At 43.1% G+C, this 12,610-nt stretch overlaps 1 protein-coding gene across 6 annotated transcripts in view; it reads left to right on the top strand.

The window, feature by feature from the left end:
* Positions 1-2,203: 2,203 nt before the first annotated feature.
* SCAF11 (SR-related CTD associated factor 11) overlaps positions 2,204-12,610 on the top strand; it is a 39,074-nt gene continuing 28,667 nt past the window's right edge. For 3 of the 6 annotated variants that reach the window (XM_042815501.1, XM_042815500.1, XM_042815495.1), the window contains exons 1-3: positions 2,204-2,290; positions 7,732-7,916; positions 11,951-12,027. In XM_042815501.1, the coding sequence (XP_042671435.1) occupies positions 11,967-12,027 (61 nt within the window). In that variant the 5' untranslated portion in view covers positions 2,204-2,290; positions 7,732-7,916; positions 11,951-11,966. Of the gene's footprint in view, positions 2,291-2,709; positions 2,788-7,731; positions 7,917-11,246; positions 11,385-11,950; positions 12,028-12,610 lie in introns of those variants that run through there. The other 3 variants (XM_042815496.1, XM_042815499.1, XM_042815498.1) reach the window with 3 other exon arrangements.

Here is a 12,610-nt window from a genome sequence, read left to right as displayed (position 1 = left end):
CTCTTCCTGTCCACCTTTATTCCCAATTTATTGTATCTACCCCTTCTGGCCAAATCGCTCTCCCTTCTCAATTTTTCAGAAAAATACTAACAAGTACCTGAATGAGTGCAGTCTGATAAATTCACGAATGTGCCTATACCATAAGATTTGCACGAGCTAGTAGAAAATCAGAGTTCACAACCCTCTACTTGTACAAAACCTACACTACTCACTCTCCTTTTTGTCATGCACAGAGCAGGCAGAAGAAGCCACAGCTCGCACTCTTTCCTTCTTCAGCAGAACTGACTGCCTTCTCACCCTTGACAAGTTGGTTCTGGAAGCAGACATCCAAATAAAGAGCATTATCTTTCAGCCCCAGCAGGACTGGAAACCTCTGAGGGCTGGAACTTTATGGACATGTATAAAAAGTCAAGGCTGCCAGCAGTAAAGTCCCAGGTTTTTCTGTCAATTGTAAATTGTGTGTGTATGTGCAATACGTACCTCCAAAGGTGGATGAGAAAGGGCCAAAGCAGCTCAACTAATATATTTTGAAGTTGTACGAGTAGGTATGAAGGTCAGTGCTGGAAAGGATAGGGATGCCTGTGTTCTGCACATGTAAGATACGCAATCAGAAGATCGAAAAAAAAGGACAGATAGCACCTTAGACATGATGAGTGTTTGTTCTTGCATTCCTCTCTCACACAGATACCCCTCTTCAGTTTCCCTGGCTCCTCTGTGCAATATGATCTGTGCACCATGAGCAGATGGCAGCAAGGTCTTTTTGACCTGGGACAGAAACAGTGAATACCAAAGTTTCCAATGCATCTCTGAATCCCAAGTGACTTAGTAGTAATTTTAATTTAAAAATTCAACAATAAGTAAAAACATGCAGCAGTTCTGTATAGTATGCCCTCCTTACAACCAAACCTCACCTCAGTGGCCAACTAATCAAAGACATAGTTGATTTCCCCTACTATTCCCCTTTCTTAATTGCTTCAGTGCCTGGTCTGAGGGTCTTCCAAGATTTCAGTCTATTCAAAATGCAGTACTGAAAGTCATCTTTCTTAACCTGCAACGGGGATTTCTTTCATCCCATCCTTCAAAATAGCTTGTTCTTTTATTTAAATGATAGCATTCATTAACCTTAATAACCCTTAAAGTCAAACTTACCTTAGACATTTTATCTTTCTCCTTCCATCTGTGCTTTCCTACTTATCACTACAGTCTTGCTTCTTATTACATTTCTCTGCAGCCTGCTAATGAAAAGTCTTTTCCTTTCATTCCGTAATTCTTCTTACACACTGTCCCTGCAGGCTGCTGTGACTTAACTCAAGCTCTCCTGAGATAATCCTTAATTAATATTCTGTCAGTAATCATGGCAACTAAAGTCACCAATGGACATACACTAGTGCAGACCTTACTTTGGTCATTCGGGACACACCAGTGCCCTGGACCGTGCACTGACCCACACCAGCTCGGACATCCCTCTGCTTGACGATGCTATGCTCTCAGCAAGGGAGGCATGGGGCAGGAGCCACGTGTCCAGCATGCCCTCAGCAGCCCTGTATGTACGCCAGGGGCTGCCAGCAGGCTGGCACGGAGACAGGTGGCCGCCTAGCACCACACAGCCGGCAGCCTGGCAGCCAAAAGCCCCTGTACCCGGCCTGTCACAGCTCTCGTGTACCTCAACAGCCGTCGCCAGGTAACCCAGCACATGGAGACCTCCGCTATCCCCAGGGGGACTTCGTCCCAGTCTGCCCCATCAGACAGCTGCCCAGATCCGCTGTTATTAAATGCACGTATACATATACAAATACATACATATATACATACATACATACATATACATGTATACACATATATGTTCAGCACGGAGGAGGAGCAGTCCCGCCCCTCACGCGTCGCGCTCAGATGACGTCACTGCACTCCGACACTGCATTGCTCCACACTGCACTGCTCCCCGAACCCGCGCCGCCAGCAGGCGGCGCCCCCGCCCGCCATGAGGCGGCGAGTCACGTGTTCCTCCGTCCCCCCGCCCCTCCCCCCTTCAAGCGGCGCTGGAGGACCTTTCCCATAATGCTCTCTCGGCCGTGCCGCCACGCTGTTCATTCCTCACTTCCTCTCGAAGCGGAAGACGGCAGAACAGCGCCCCCGCGCGGCCCCCGCCGGCGCTGCCCTTCGGCCGCGCGGACATGTGGCCCGGCGGCCGCTGAGCCAGCCCCGGCCCTGCCCTGCCGGCCCTCCGCGGGGCGGGGGAAGCGGAGCCTCCGCTCCATGGTGGTGACCGCCCTGGAGGACGCCGCGGCGCCAGGTAAACAACGGCAGGCTCATCCCGGTGCTCCACCGCCGCTCGGAGCCCGCCCGCTCCCTCCGCGGCCCGGGGGGCGGGACCCGAGCACGGCTCCGGCGGAACCTTCCCGGGGTCTTCGGGACGGGACGCGCGACCTCGGGAGGACAAAGGGGCGCCCCGGGGCCGCCTGTTCGGAGCGGCCGGAGGGGAATGCTGGCGGGGCGGGAGGAGGAGCGGCCCCCGGCGGGTTCACGTGGAGCGTAGCGGCTAACAAAGCTCCTCCGTCCGGCGGGAAGCGTGCCGCCAGCGGGCCCGGAGCGCGCGTTGGCGGAAGTTGCGTGGAGTGACCGACATCGGCGCGGCTCCTCCGGTTGTGTGCGGAGCGGCGGGACCCTTTTGGGGAGCGCGGTGTGCGGCTCGCGGCTCTTCGTGAGCGCTGAGCGGCATCGGCGGGCTGCACGGAGCTCCGCGCTGACAGCCCGTCTCCGCCTCGGTAACTTTGAAACGGGACAATTCGGGTAAGGCCGATCCCGCTCCCTTCCCTCCCATGATGCTTTTGTGTCACGCGGCGAGTCGACCGCGAGTTGTTAATGAGAACGCGATAAGGCGGGAGGGCGGAGCGGTTCGTTAAGAGCAGTGCCTGGGCTCTGCCGCCGGGAAGAACAGCCTCCTGAAAGCGTGCAGAAACCGATATGGTCGCTCAAGCCGTAGTCATTGAACGGATCGGAACGGCTCTGCTGATTGAATAGCCCTTCTTAAGGATTTGGGGCTCGGGTGACCTTAAAGGGAAGTCCTGTTAGCTTCGTGGCTCGTGTTGCACTTCTGAATCGTTAATGTAGTGAGTGCTTAACTCTCCTTTGGATCGTAGGGAGCGGTAGTTTAGCTTAGTGAAGCGGTGGGCATCCAAAGCTTCTTGTCACGGGAAAGCAATGGGGAAAGTCTCTAGTCAGTTCACCATAGTTTCTTTCCTTCTTAACGTAAGCAGTGATTTCCTTGAATGAAATGGCAAAGTGACTTAAAAATGCTGCGATTTAATTGATTAAATCAAAACTTAAGCATTTATTTTTGTTGTTCAACCAGGAAGCTGTATTTAGAAATGCACGAAAATGCTCCTGCCCTGTGGAGAGGAGTTGGAAGTGATTCCAGTGACTTCTTTTAGAGATTTTAGGAATATTAAGGTTTTTGTTTGTTTTCCTCAGAGGAGATGAAATGTGGGAGGGGGAAGGGCTTTTTAGGCTTTTACATGAAGTCGCAATGTTGGACTTCTGCACATTTCTTCAATAGCTCACAGTTGCTAATGTGATAAGTTCTAGAGTGGTAAATGGACCAAATAAGAAATATGCAGGATTTTTTCCATGGTTCACTTGCTTTAAAGTTACTTGTGAGTAGGCAGAATGGACAGTAAATTTGTCTTTACAAAACCAGAAAATCACTTTGGTGAGAGAGAGATCAAGAAAGAGTGTTTTTCAGACCTTCTCTGTAAGCAGTAAAGCTGAAATCACTGCTTTATCTCAGGCTCAGATCATATTCAAGATTGGGAATGCTTCTCTAGGAATTTAGTGAGGTTTTTGAGCTTTAGTGTACAGTGCTCAAAGCACAGTATGTGATGGTTGTTGAGTTAGCCTCAATATGAAGATGTAAGTTTATGTTCTGTGGTTATGTAGCTGTCCCTTCTGAAACATCCAGGAGATAAAGATTCTTTTGCTCTCACCTGACTGAAGTTTGAATAGCATCATATGTGTGAGTTCTGGCCTTTGCCTTGTAGATGGTTCTGCTCATGATATGGAGTGCTTTGGTTACAAACGTGTTTTTACCTGTTACAGGAATTCTTTGCGGAATGCTCTCAATCTTCCATCATGTTGAGCATAGTAAAATGTGTAAAACCTATTTAAAGTCTGCTATATAATGTCCTTCCACTTCAGTTTTGCTGTAAATAGGTTGCACTCTAGTTCCTACTGACATCTGAACTGATTCTTTAGTGCAGCATTTTGTATGAATAAATTCTGAAATGGTTTATCTGCCAAACTGCTGAAGAGGAAAATAGCTTTTATACATATCAGAACTGTTCTTATTGTCTTTATTTGCCTATCTTGCAAACGTGAAGATAATATGCCTTAAAGTTTCTCCTGTAGCTGTAAATCTCAGAGGTTTCTAATGTGCATGTTACATAAAGAATACTTCAGAACAAGGGCTGGTTCATGGCTTTTCAGCAGCGTGGGTACACTTTATTTCATCTGTATGTACCTGCCTTACCTGGAAGAGTAGTGAGCTCGCGCTGAGAGGATATGAGCATGGTGATTATTTTTAAGCCAGTGGTGAGGCTACAGAAACAGCTTACAAGCTGTGAACATGTCTTTCTGGCTCTGAGGTTGGACCAAACGCGCGTGGTTCCTTTGGTTAGGAACTTGGCTGTGGTCTTGAAATAAATTGTAGGGTGGCAGCTGCTGGAAGGTGAACGCTTGTTTGCCTTTCTGTTCCTTGAAGGTGCTGCTCTGCTATTCTGCAGCTATCCATCCCATCTCTACACATAGGCTAGGCAGTGTGCCAGAGGCCTAGTGACTGTTGGGGGGACTCTCAAAGGTTGAATATGCACAATCTGTGTTTCAGTAGCCCGTACCAGGTCCAACCAACAGTTCTTCCCTGTGAGGAGGTTTTTATTTTGGAGTTTTATTTCTTTGTTTGTTTGTTTTTAAAACCCATTGCTTCTAGAAACGTACTGCTTTCCTACAGCTTATATTTATGACACTTCTGATTGTTTCTCCAACTGAAATTCTTAAGAGAAGCTAATTAAACTTAACCAAATGTGGAAGTTGTCATTTTTAGGCTGGCAGAATTGTTCACTGATATGACAAAGGATGATCAAAATACTGTGTTTGATTATCTATGAAGCAGGCAAAATTAGAATATATTTTATATTTGATGCAGCTATGAACAACTATGCACGCAGCCATAGGTATGTGAGTATCTGCATGTTACATTTGTGTATGTAGTGCTGAAGTGAATATTTTCATCCATTTTCTTTTTATGCAGCAATGCTTTCTCACAAATTGTCTTGATGAAACACTGGTGTTACCCTTCTTCCCCAGGAGCACGCACAGTTTGAGTTTTAACTTTTTGGGTATTGTTTGGTTGGTCTTCTGTAAAGCAAATTTTCATCTGCTTCTGGTGTATTTGTGGTTAAAGAGGTTTGAGGATAACTTGGTTAATGGTCTGTGCATTAGGTCACAGTTTGGTATATGGAACAACCAGTGTGCAGTGTCTACCATCACAGCAAACATGTGCAGGTAATGTTTTAATTTTGTTCTGTGGCCGGTGGCATTCTTACATTTCTGAGATTATTTCATATTTCTTCACTCCCGTGGTATCAAGTAGAATACTGAAGAAGTCTTCTAGAAGCAGTTTCCAGAAGCCAAGTGCTGTGGCAAACTGCAGTATCTGATCACTTCTGTGAGGCACTAGCAGTAGTGGCTGTCTTGGTGCACTCGATGTAAGGATTGGTGAGCTCCCACTAAAATGCACTTGCTCTGACTTTAAGTACCACTTAACTGTGGATTTTCCTTCAGAAGTGCTATTGTGAGTTAGTCAACTTGGCTGATGCTCCTAGTGTTCGGAATTATTGCTGGCATCAAGTGAGTTAACACCTGTGTTCCTGCTTGGCTTTTGTTTGACTGGCAGCTCTAACAACAAAGATGTATCCAGATGCTGGTGGATTTCAAGTTCTCACATAAGTCCATCCATACCTTTATCAGCAACACAGTGCTGCAGCAGTGAACTCTTCTTTCTACCTTTGGCGTTCCACAGGAGAGGTGGAAAGCTTGAAATGGAATGGAGCCATAATGATACTCGGTGCTTGTGTTCTCACAACAGATGAGCAGTGTTAATTGGACTGCTTGAACGAATTACTTGGGTGATTGTGAAGATCCAGGAAGGGGAGAGGAGGAAATACTCTGCTTTCTATACAGCCGCTGAATAAGCGCTTCTGTGCAGTTTAGCTTTTCTTGAATGTTCTTAGTTTGCTACTTGTGACACAAAAGGTGGTGGCCCCTGTGGACAGGTAGGTGTAACAGAAAGTAATTGCAAGCCCCGTGAAACAATTGAAAAGCTGTCTGTTAGGTCTGAACTCCCTAGGACAAGATGTTGCCAAATTAAGATATCTTAGCAAAGAAGGTAAAGTATATCCTTCACTCTAGATCAATATAACTGTGATTCTTCAATGTACATTTTTAAGCTCAGGTCTGGCTTTTCCCACTTTCATGGCAAATAGTTCCTGTTACACTTTGTCTGTCGCTATCAGCATCAAGGAAACCTTCTCACACTCCTTGTATTCTCAGCTGCGTTTTTTAGCTTGTTTTAGCTATCTTGAAAGTGATCACTGAGTCAGAACCATGAAAGCAAGTGAACAGTAATTGGAACTGCTTACTCCCCATCTGTCTTACTACTTCTCAAGTGGCATCTAATGCCTTGTTCTACAAATACCATAGGAGATTTTCTGCAAAATACGGTGGTGCTCAAAACCGTTTCAATTGTCATGATAAAAACCTTTGTAAGCTCTTTATTTTTACACCGCTTCCCAAAAGCAAAGCATTTCTGGTGCAAGATTTATAAGAGGTCTTTGACCTATGCTTATAAAATACTGCTATTCAAAGTGAAAAGGATCTTGAGGGCTGTGTTTTTGACATCTTAGCTTTCACATAATATTTTTCTAAGAGCATGCTTTGTGAGGCAAAACGTGTGTTTGAATGGCCATGTTACTTTCTTTGTCTTTTTGATTTGCTTTTAAATCAGTGTCTGAACACTTGCAAGCTGAAATTACTTCTTATAGAAACTCAGCTTTTCATAGCTACTAAAAGAGCATATGGTATCATAAATGCTTTATCTGATCTTTAAAATAAAAGAGCAGCAGACTTTTAATGGGGGACTCAGTTCTGTATAGTTCTAACAAGAGAATGGGTATGGTTCTGTGCAGTCTTTTGCATGTTTCCATTGAAGTAAATCCATAAAATGCTACGTGAGCCAGTGGGTTTCGTAATTCTAGTATGTTGTATTAACTTTATGTGTGAATGTCTGTATGAATTTTGCAGTCCTTTTTCCTTCTACGGCTGAAAGGCCTTAGCTTTTCCAGTTTTCACTGTCTTTGCAAGGTCTTTTTAGTTCATCTCCTGCATGCCTGCAGTTTAAGTCCAGCTCCTTGGGCGTGTTCAGGATGTTATTAAGAAACATAAAGATGTCTTCCTGGTTTCTTTAGCATCAGAGAAGTGATTGCAGCAAGTCCTGCTGTGTTGCCATAGCACTGGCTGAAGTATGCTCATTCATCTTGTGGGAATGTTGCGTGTGCAGTGTAGCAATGGGACACGAACTTCAAGTTAGTAGTGTATGCTGAACACGGATCTAGTTTGTGGGGGAAAAGTAAATAGAATGACTAACGAAGTTTGAGTAAATGTAGTTTGTTTTTTTTTTTCCAGGTTTTTGACATGGCTGGGTTTGGAAGAGTTGCTTGTGTGGCAAGAATATACTTGGCCTCAGTGACCTACTGCCACGTATCTGCTCTCTGGTGGAAAGCATGAAAATATTGATGTTTCCAAGCGGGTAGAAAAAAAGCACTTTTTAACTGCTCTTGGAAACGACTGAGCCATTTCTGCTGGCTGTGGTATGTAATACTAACCCTGCTGGGTGCAGAAGTGTATGTGTGGCTAAGGACCTCCAGCAGCAAGAGACAGACTTAAGTGTTTGCGCTGATTTGGTGTAGTTGCTTGAGCTATGTGCACCATAACAGTAGTGTCTAACTGCAATTAGTTCCTGTTATTTGTAAATCTCAATTTCACACAATTTAGTCATAGGTTACGTAGCAGAAACTCCTTATTGCTGACTTGTACACTTCGAGAGAGTGTTACGTGGCCTGTTTTCTACTGCTTGTTTATTTCTATTATGTCTGTCACTGTGCTTGAGTGTTCTGTCAGCAGCATATGGAACAAGTACAATGCTTATTGCCTAGTATTGAAAATAATAGTTTTGGAAAGCAAAATGGAACAGTCATAACTTCTGTGGATATAGTTTTCATCATCTTGTATTAGTCTTCAGAACCTTCTGTTCATCCTTGTTACTGTAAATGAGCCCACTTCTGCATGTGGGCAATTAGCTGTGGCTCCATGACACGCATTAAACCCAGGGAGCATTTGTTCTGTCTTAGAGCTGATGTGGGCCAAGCTGTAAATTTCTGTGAAGATTAGGGATTTGTCTTTGATTCAGAACACTTCTGGAAAGCAGTGTTATGAATGGCAGTTTTATTGCAGCAGCATTATTCCAATGCCTAGGGAAGATGTGTGACTTTTGTCCTCAATACTTCTGCATCCTCAGGAGCTGCCAGAGACTTGACTATAGCATGGTTTGTTGCCTGTCAGAGCAGAAAGGGGTTTTTCTTACAAACCTGAGAAGTTTGGCTGAAGAACCAGAAGGGATATAATGTAGCTGTGAATTACAAGTTAGGTATTAGCTGTGAATATATACATTGAATGAAATGAGACTGTGCTGTTACAACTTCCAAAGTTATTTTTTTTTCCTTGCTGGCTAACAGGCCTAGCTTCATTTAGTTCTTAGACTGTGAACTAGGTTTACCTAAGCACTGGCCATCTTGGTAGTCAGTGGTCAGCCTGAATGTACCAGTGGTGCAGACTTGGCACTTTTTTGACTTCATGAGCTTCCTCATAAAGTGAGGCTCAGCTGTGTGATAGCACAGTCTGTACTCGTGTATAGGTTAACTTTCTTCAGTGTGTTTTTGATGAATATTTGAAAGAGAATGGGTTTTAGGGATTTTGGTCGAACATGATACCTTTCCTACCTTGCAGAAATGCCAGTGTTTGTGTGGATTGTCCCAGTAGCTATGTTAATGCTTGTGATTCTGTTGAGCAGCACCTCTTGAGCTCAGCAGGCTTGGTGCCATGATCAGTGCCCTGGGGGGCCCATTGCAGTTCCTGACTGAGTTGGCCATATTGGTGTATCCTTCTAGGGAGAAAGTTGGACAAGTCTTAGCTATTCCAGCACCTTGCTGCCATCAGAAGAGAAGGTCCTGTTTTATCTTTTCACTCACCCATTCTGTTCTTTGCTGTTTCTTTGGCACGTTTGGCTCTTAGTTAACTGAGCCTGCTCACTATCACTGTTGGTGAGAAACAGAGCTGCTTCTTTTGGTGGCTGCCAGCTTTTAGATTAGTTGTCTTGGATAATTGTATCCTTAGAGGATTTGGATGGACTTTTTAAATCAGCAGTGTCTCCTTGCCTGAATAGCTCTGATTCTTTAGACTCTGAGTCTACATAAATAGGCTTAAACCACCTATAGAGAAGAGCTGTTTCTTCGTTAGAGTTGGTTTCTTGCTTTCTCTTTGTGTTTGTTGGTTCTATGACATTCCTCTGAAGAGGAATGAAGGCAAGGTGCAAGTCAAACAGACCATAAGTAAAGATCCTCTTTATAAGGTCTCCTTTGAGAGTGCCTGTTGGTTCTGTTTTTAAGAAGTTCTGCAAAAAGAAATAAATCCATGATAAGTGCTTCCAGATTCCCAGTTCAGTCCTCATTTATTGAAGGGCAAACAACATTACTGTGGTGTCACTTGAAACGCATCAACCTTTCAGGTACTATAGACAACTTGCAAGTTTTTCCAAATAAAAGAGAACTGGAGGTTCTTGATGTACACTTGGGAACACCCGATAGTTTCTTCTTACAGGATACGCGTTGTTAAGTGATAGGTGAAAAGCTTTTCAAATGTTCAGCTGCCACTGGAAATGCCATTTCCTCAGTCCATCTCTAGGATGGTCCAGGGCGAAAGTTCTTAAGATGCTCATCAGCAGATGGATGTCAGCCTTCCAGTGGTCCACAGGTCATGGTGGGTCCATATGGAGAGATCTAGAGGATGCTCTGTGTCCTATCATGACTTACTGAACTTTGTTTTTGCGCATGTCTAATTATCAGGATGCTTTTTCCATTAAAAATATGCTTGCTGAGGGAAGAGTCTTAAACCTTCCAAGGTTTCTTAAAGACCATCAAAATGCATAGGGCTGGAAAGAGTCCTGCTTCATACTACCCAAAAAAAGATGGAAGTAGAGGATGTTACTGTCATCTTCTAAACCAAGTGTGTTCCCATACATTGCATGTGTGTCTGATTATTGTTTCAGCTTTGAAACTGTTTTGAGTTATTAAATGAAAATGGAAGTAATAGACATTCTCTTTAACATACAGTGTTTTATGTAAACAGAGCCGTCAAAACAGATCACTCCTCTAAGTTCAAATGCATCATGTGTCTAAATTGAGAGATCATATACAAGTGTTTGCTGAGTTTGGGACACACAGATTAGAGCCCTACTTTCTTGGACTGCCTGCAAAAGCAGGGAATGTGTGATATAATGGCTGTCTGTGATCATCTCATTTCTCAATTGGTTTTTTTTTGTTTTTTTGAGAGGGATCATTAAAACACTTGCTACTGCAAAGATCAAACAATAAAGATTCGATCAGAAGTTTTAGGAGGCAAATTCTGCCTCTCCCACTGTCAGATATCCAGGTAGCAAAGCAACAGCCAGTGTAGCTTTTATGCAGCATAGAGATTTAGCTGACAAATGTGATGGTGGTGCTCTCAGCTCTTCCTGCTTTTTCTGGTAAAGCCATTAGAGAGTAGGGCTTGAGATACCAGTAAGTTTGCCTCAGGTCTGAATGCTTATATAGTAAATCTTGTTCATTGTCATTCAGTCATTTGTGAAGCTTTAATTTGTACTTTTAAATAGTAAATTTAAAAAGCTTTATGAAGTTCAGAACAAAGTTGCTGGTCCTGTAGAGCTGTTGGATTGGAACTTCAGGTGCTTATAGCATGTCCAGTGTGACCACAGGGTTTGAAATGCAAGAGATTCAGACCTCAGTGTAAATGTTTTTCCAAGCGTATTTCATTCTGCATGTTGTAGAGAAGTCATCCAAAGAACAGACACTTGCTACTTAATTGAGCAGTATATCAAGTTTTTTCAACCTCTGTGAAATGGATCTGAAGGATCTTCTGTCCATGCTATTCTTCCATACAACTCCTTTGGATACCTCTTAAAAGGATGGTCCTTGCTATTCCTGGTGCTTCACTGACAAACACAGGTGAAATGGTCTCTTATTTGATATTACAGCTTTCCCTTCCTTCTTTCCTGGATGTTAATAGTTCCAAATGCAAACAAAAGCAAGAAGGAAGCAAATACAAGCTGCTTTCATTTTGCTCCCTTGCAACAACTACTGTGATGCTAGAGGTGGAAAGCAACCAATTCTGCTCGTTCTTCAGCACTTAATTTGGTTGCTTCGACCATTTATGAAGGACAATTTAAGTAGGTTATTTACTGCAATGTTAAACGGAGTGATTTGCGTAGAATCTTAGTAATGTGTTTAACTTTCAAAAGTTAAAGCACTGTTGGCAATCTTAAAATGTGCAAAAAACTTTGCATTTGTTGCACAAAAAACAGTTCTAAAGTTGGAAGAACCAGTTGCTAGACAGCATTAATAATACTCATAAAAGGCAAACAGTGTAAATGATGTGTATCTGACTCTTAATGTTGTGTGTTTCTACTCTACAAAGTGTAATGAAATTGAGAGCGCTTGTTATTTCCATAGTGGGCATTTTTATCTTCAAGTTGCAGCATAAATGAACTGTGTAAACTGTTTCTGTTTTCCAGACTACTTTGTAAGAAGATGAGGAACAAAAAGCAGTGCATTCAAGATACAGAAGGTCAAAAGCATGAAGGCATGGAAGGTAAAGTCTGTGTATAAAAGCATCCGAGTTATATTATTCAAGTTCAAGCTGTGAAAGGTTAGATTTTGAATTTGTTCCTGAATTGGTATGCTGCTTGTTCTGAAAACGTAACCACTGCTTCAGCATAATATTTTTCTTCAGCCTTTGAAGTGCACTTGTCCTTTCCTGTGAATTCTGGATTTCACTTGTTGATTTCTAATAGCAGGGCAAAAATAGGAATGGCAATTGTTATTAAAAAAATAATGAACTTAGAGTGAAAACCATTGAAGAATGGTTCTTGTCACAGTCGGTATTATAAAACTATTTCCAATATAAATAAAAAATGCTTCCATTTTTGTTAAATGTACGTTATTAGGTAAATATCTGAGGATGTTTGGATTAAAGTAGTTCTTAAAGTAGAAAACTGAAGGGAAAGAATGTATATGCAGAGATGAATAGATGATATGCTGGAGTAATGTATTTTGTGGATACAGTGAATTATATGAGGAGCTTTCAGAAGAGCAGTAAGTAAATGACTTTATAGTCAGTGGGAAATACTTTGTGATGCTTTCCTAATTCTAGTAGTCCTAGGGCTAACTTTCCT

This window comes from Centrocercus urophasianus, unplaced genomic scaffold (assembly GCF_019232065.1).
Source record: "Centrocercus urophasianus isolate 14NV4802_14NV808 unplaced genomic scaffold, USGS_Curo_1.0 seq_15, whole genome shotgun sequence".
Taxonomy (NCBI): domain Eukaryota; kingdom Metazoa; phylum Chordata; class Aves; order Galliformes; family Phasianidae; genus Centrocercus; species Centrocercus urophasianus.
Note: the sequence above shows the minus strand (reverse complement) of the source record. Positions and strands in the feature narration are given on the sequence as shown.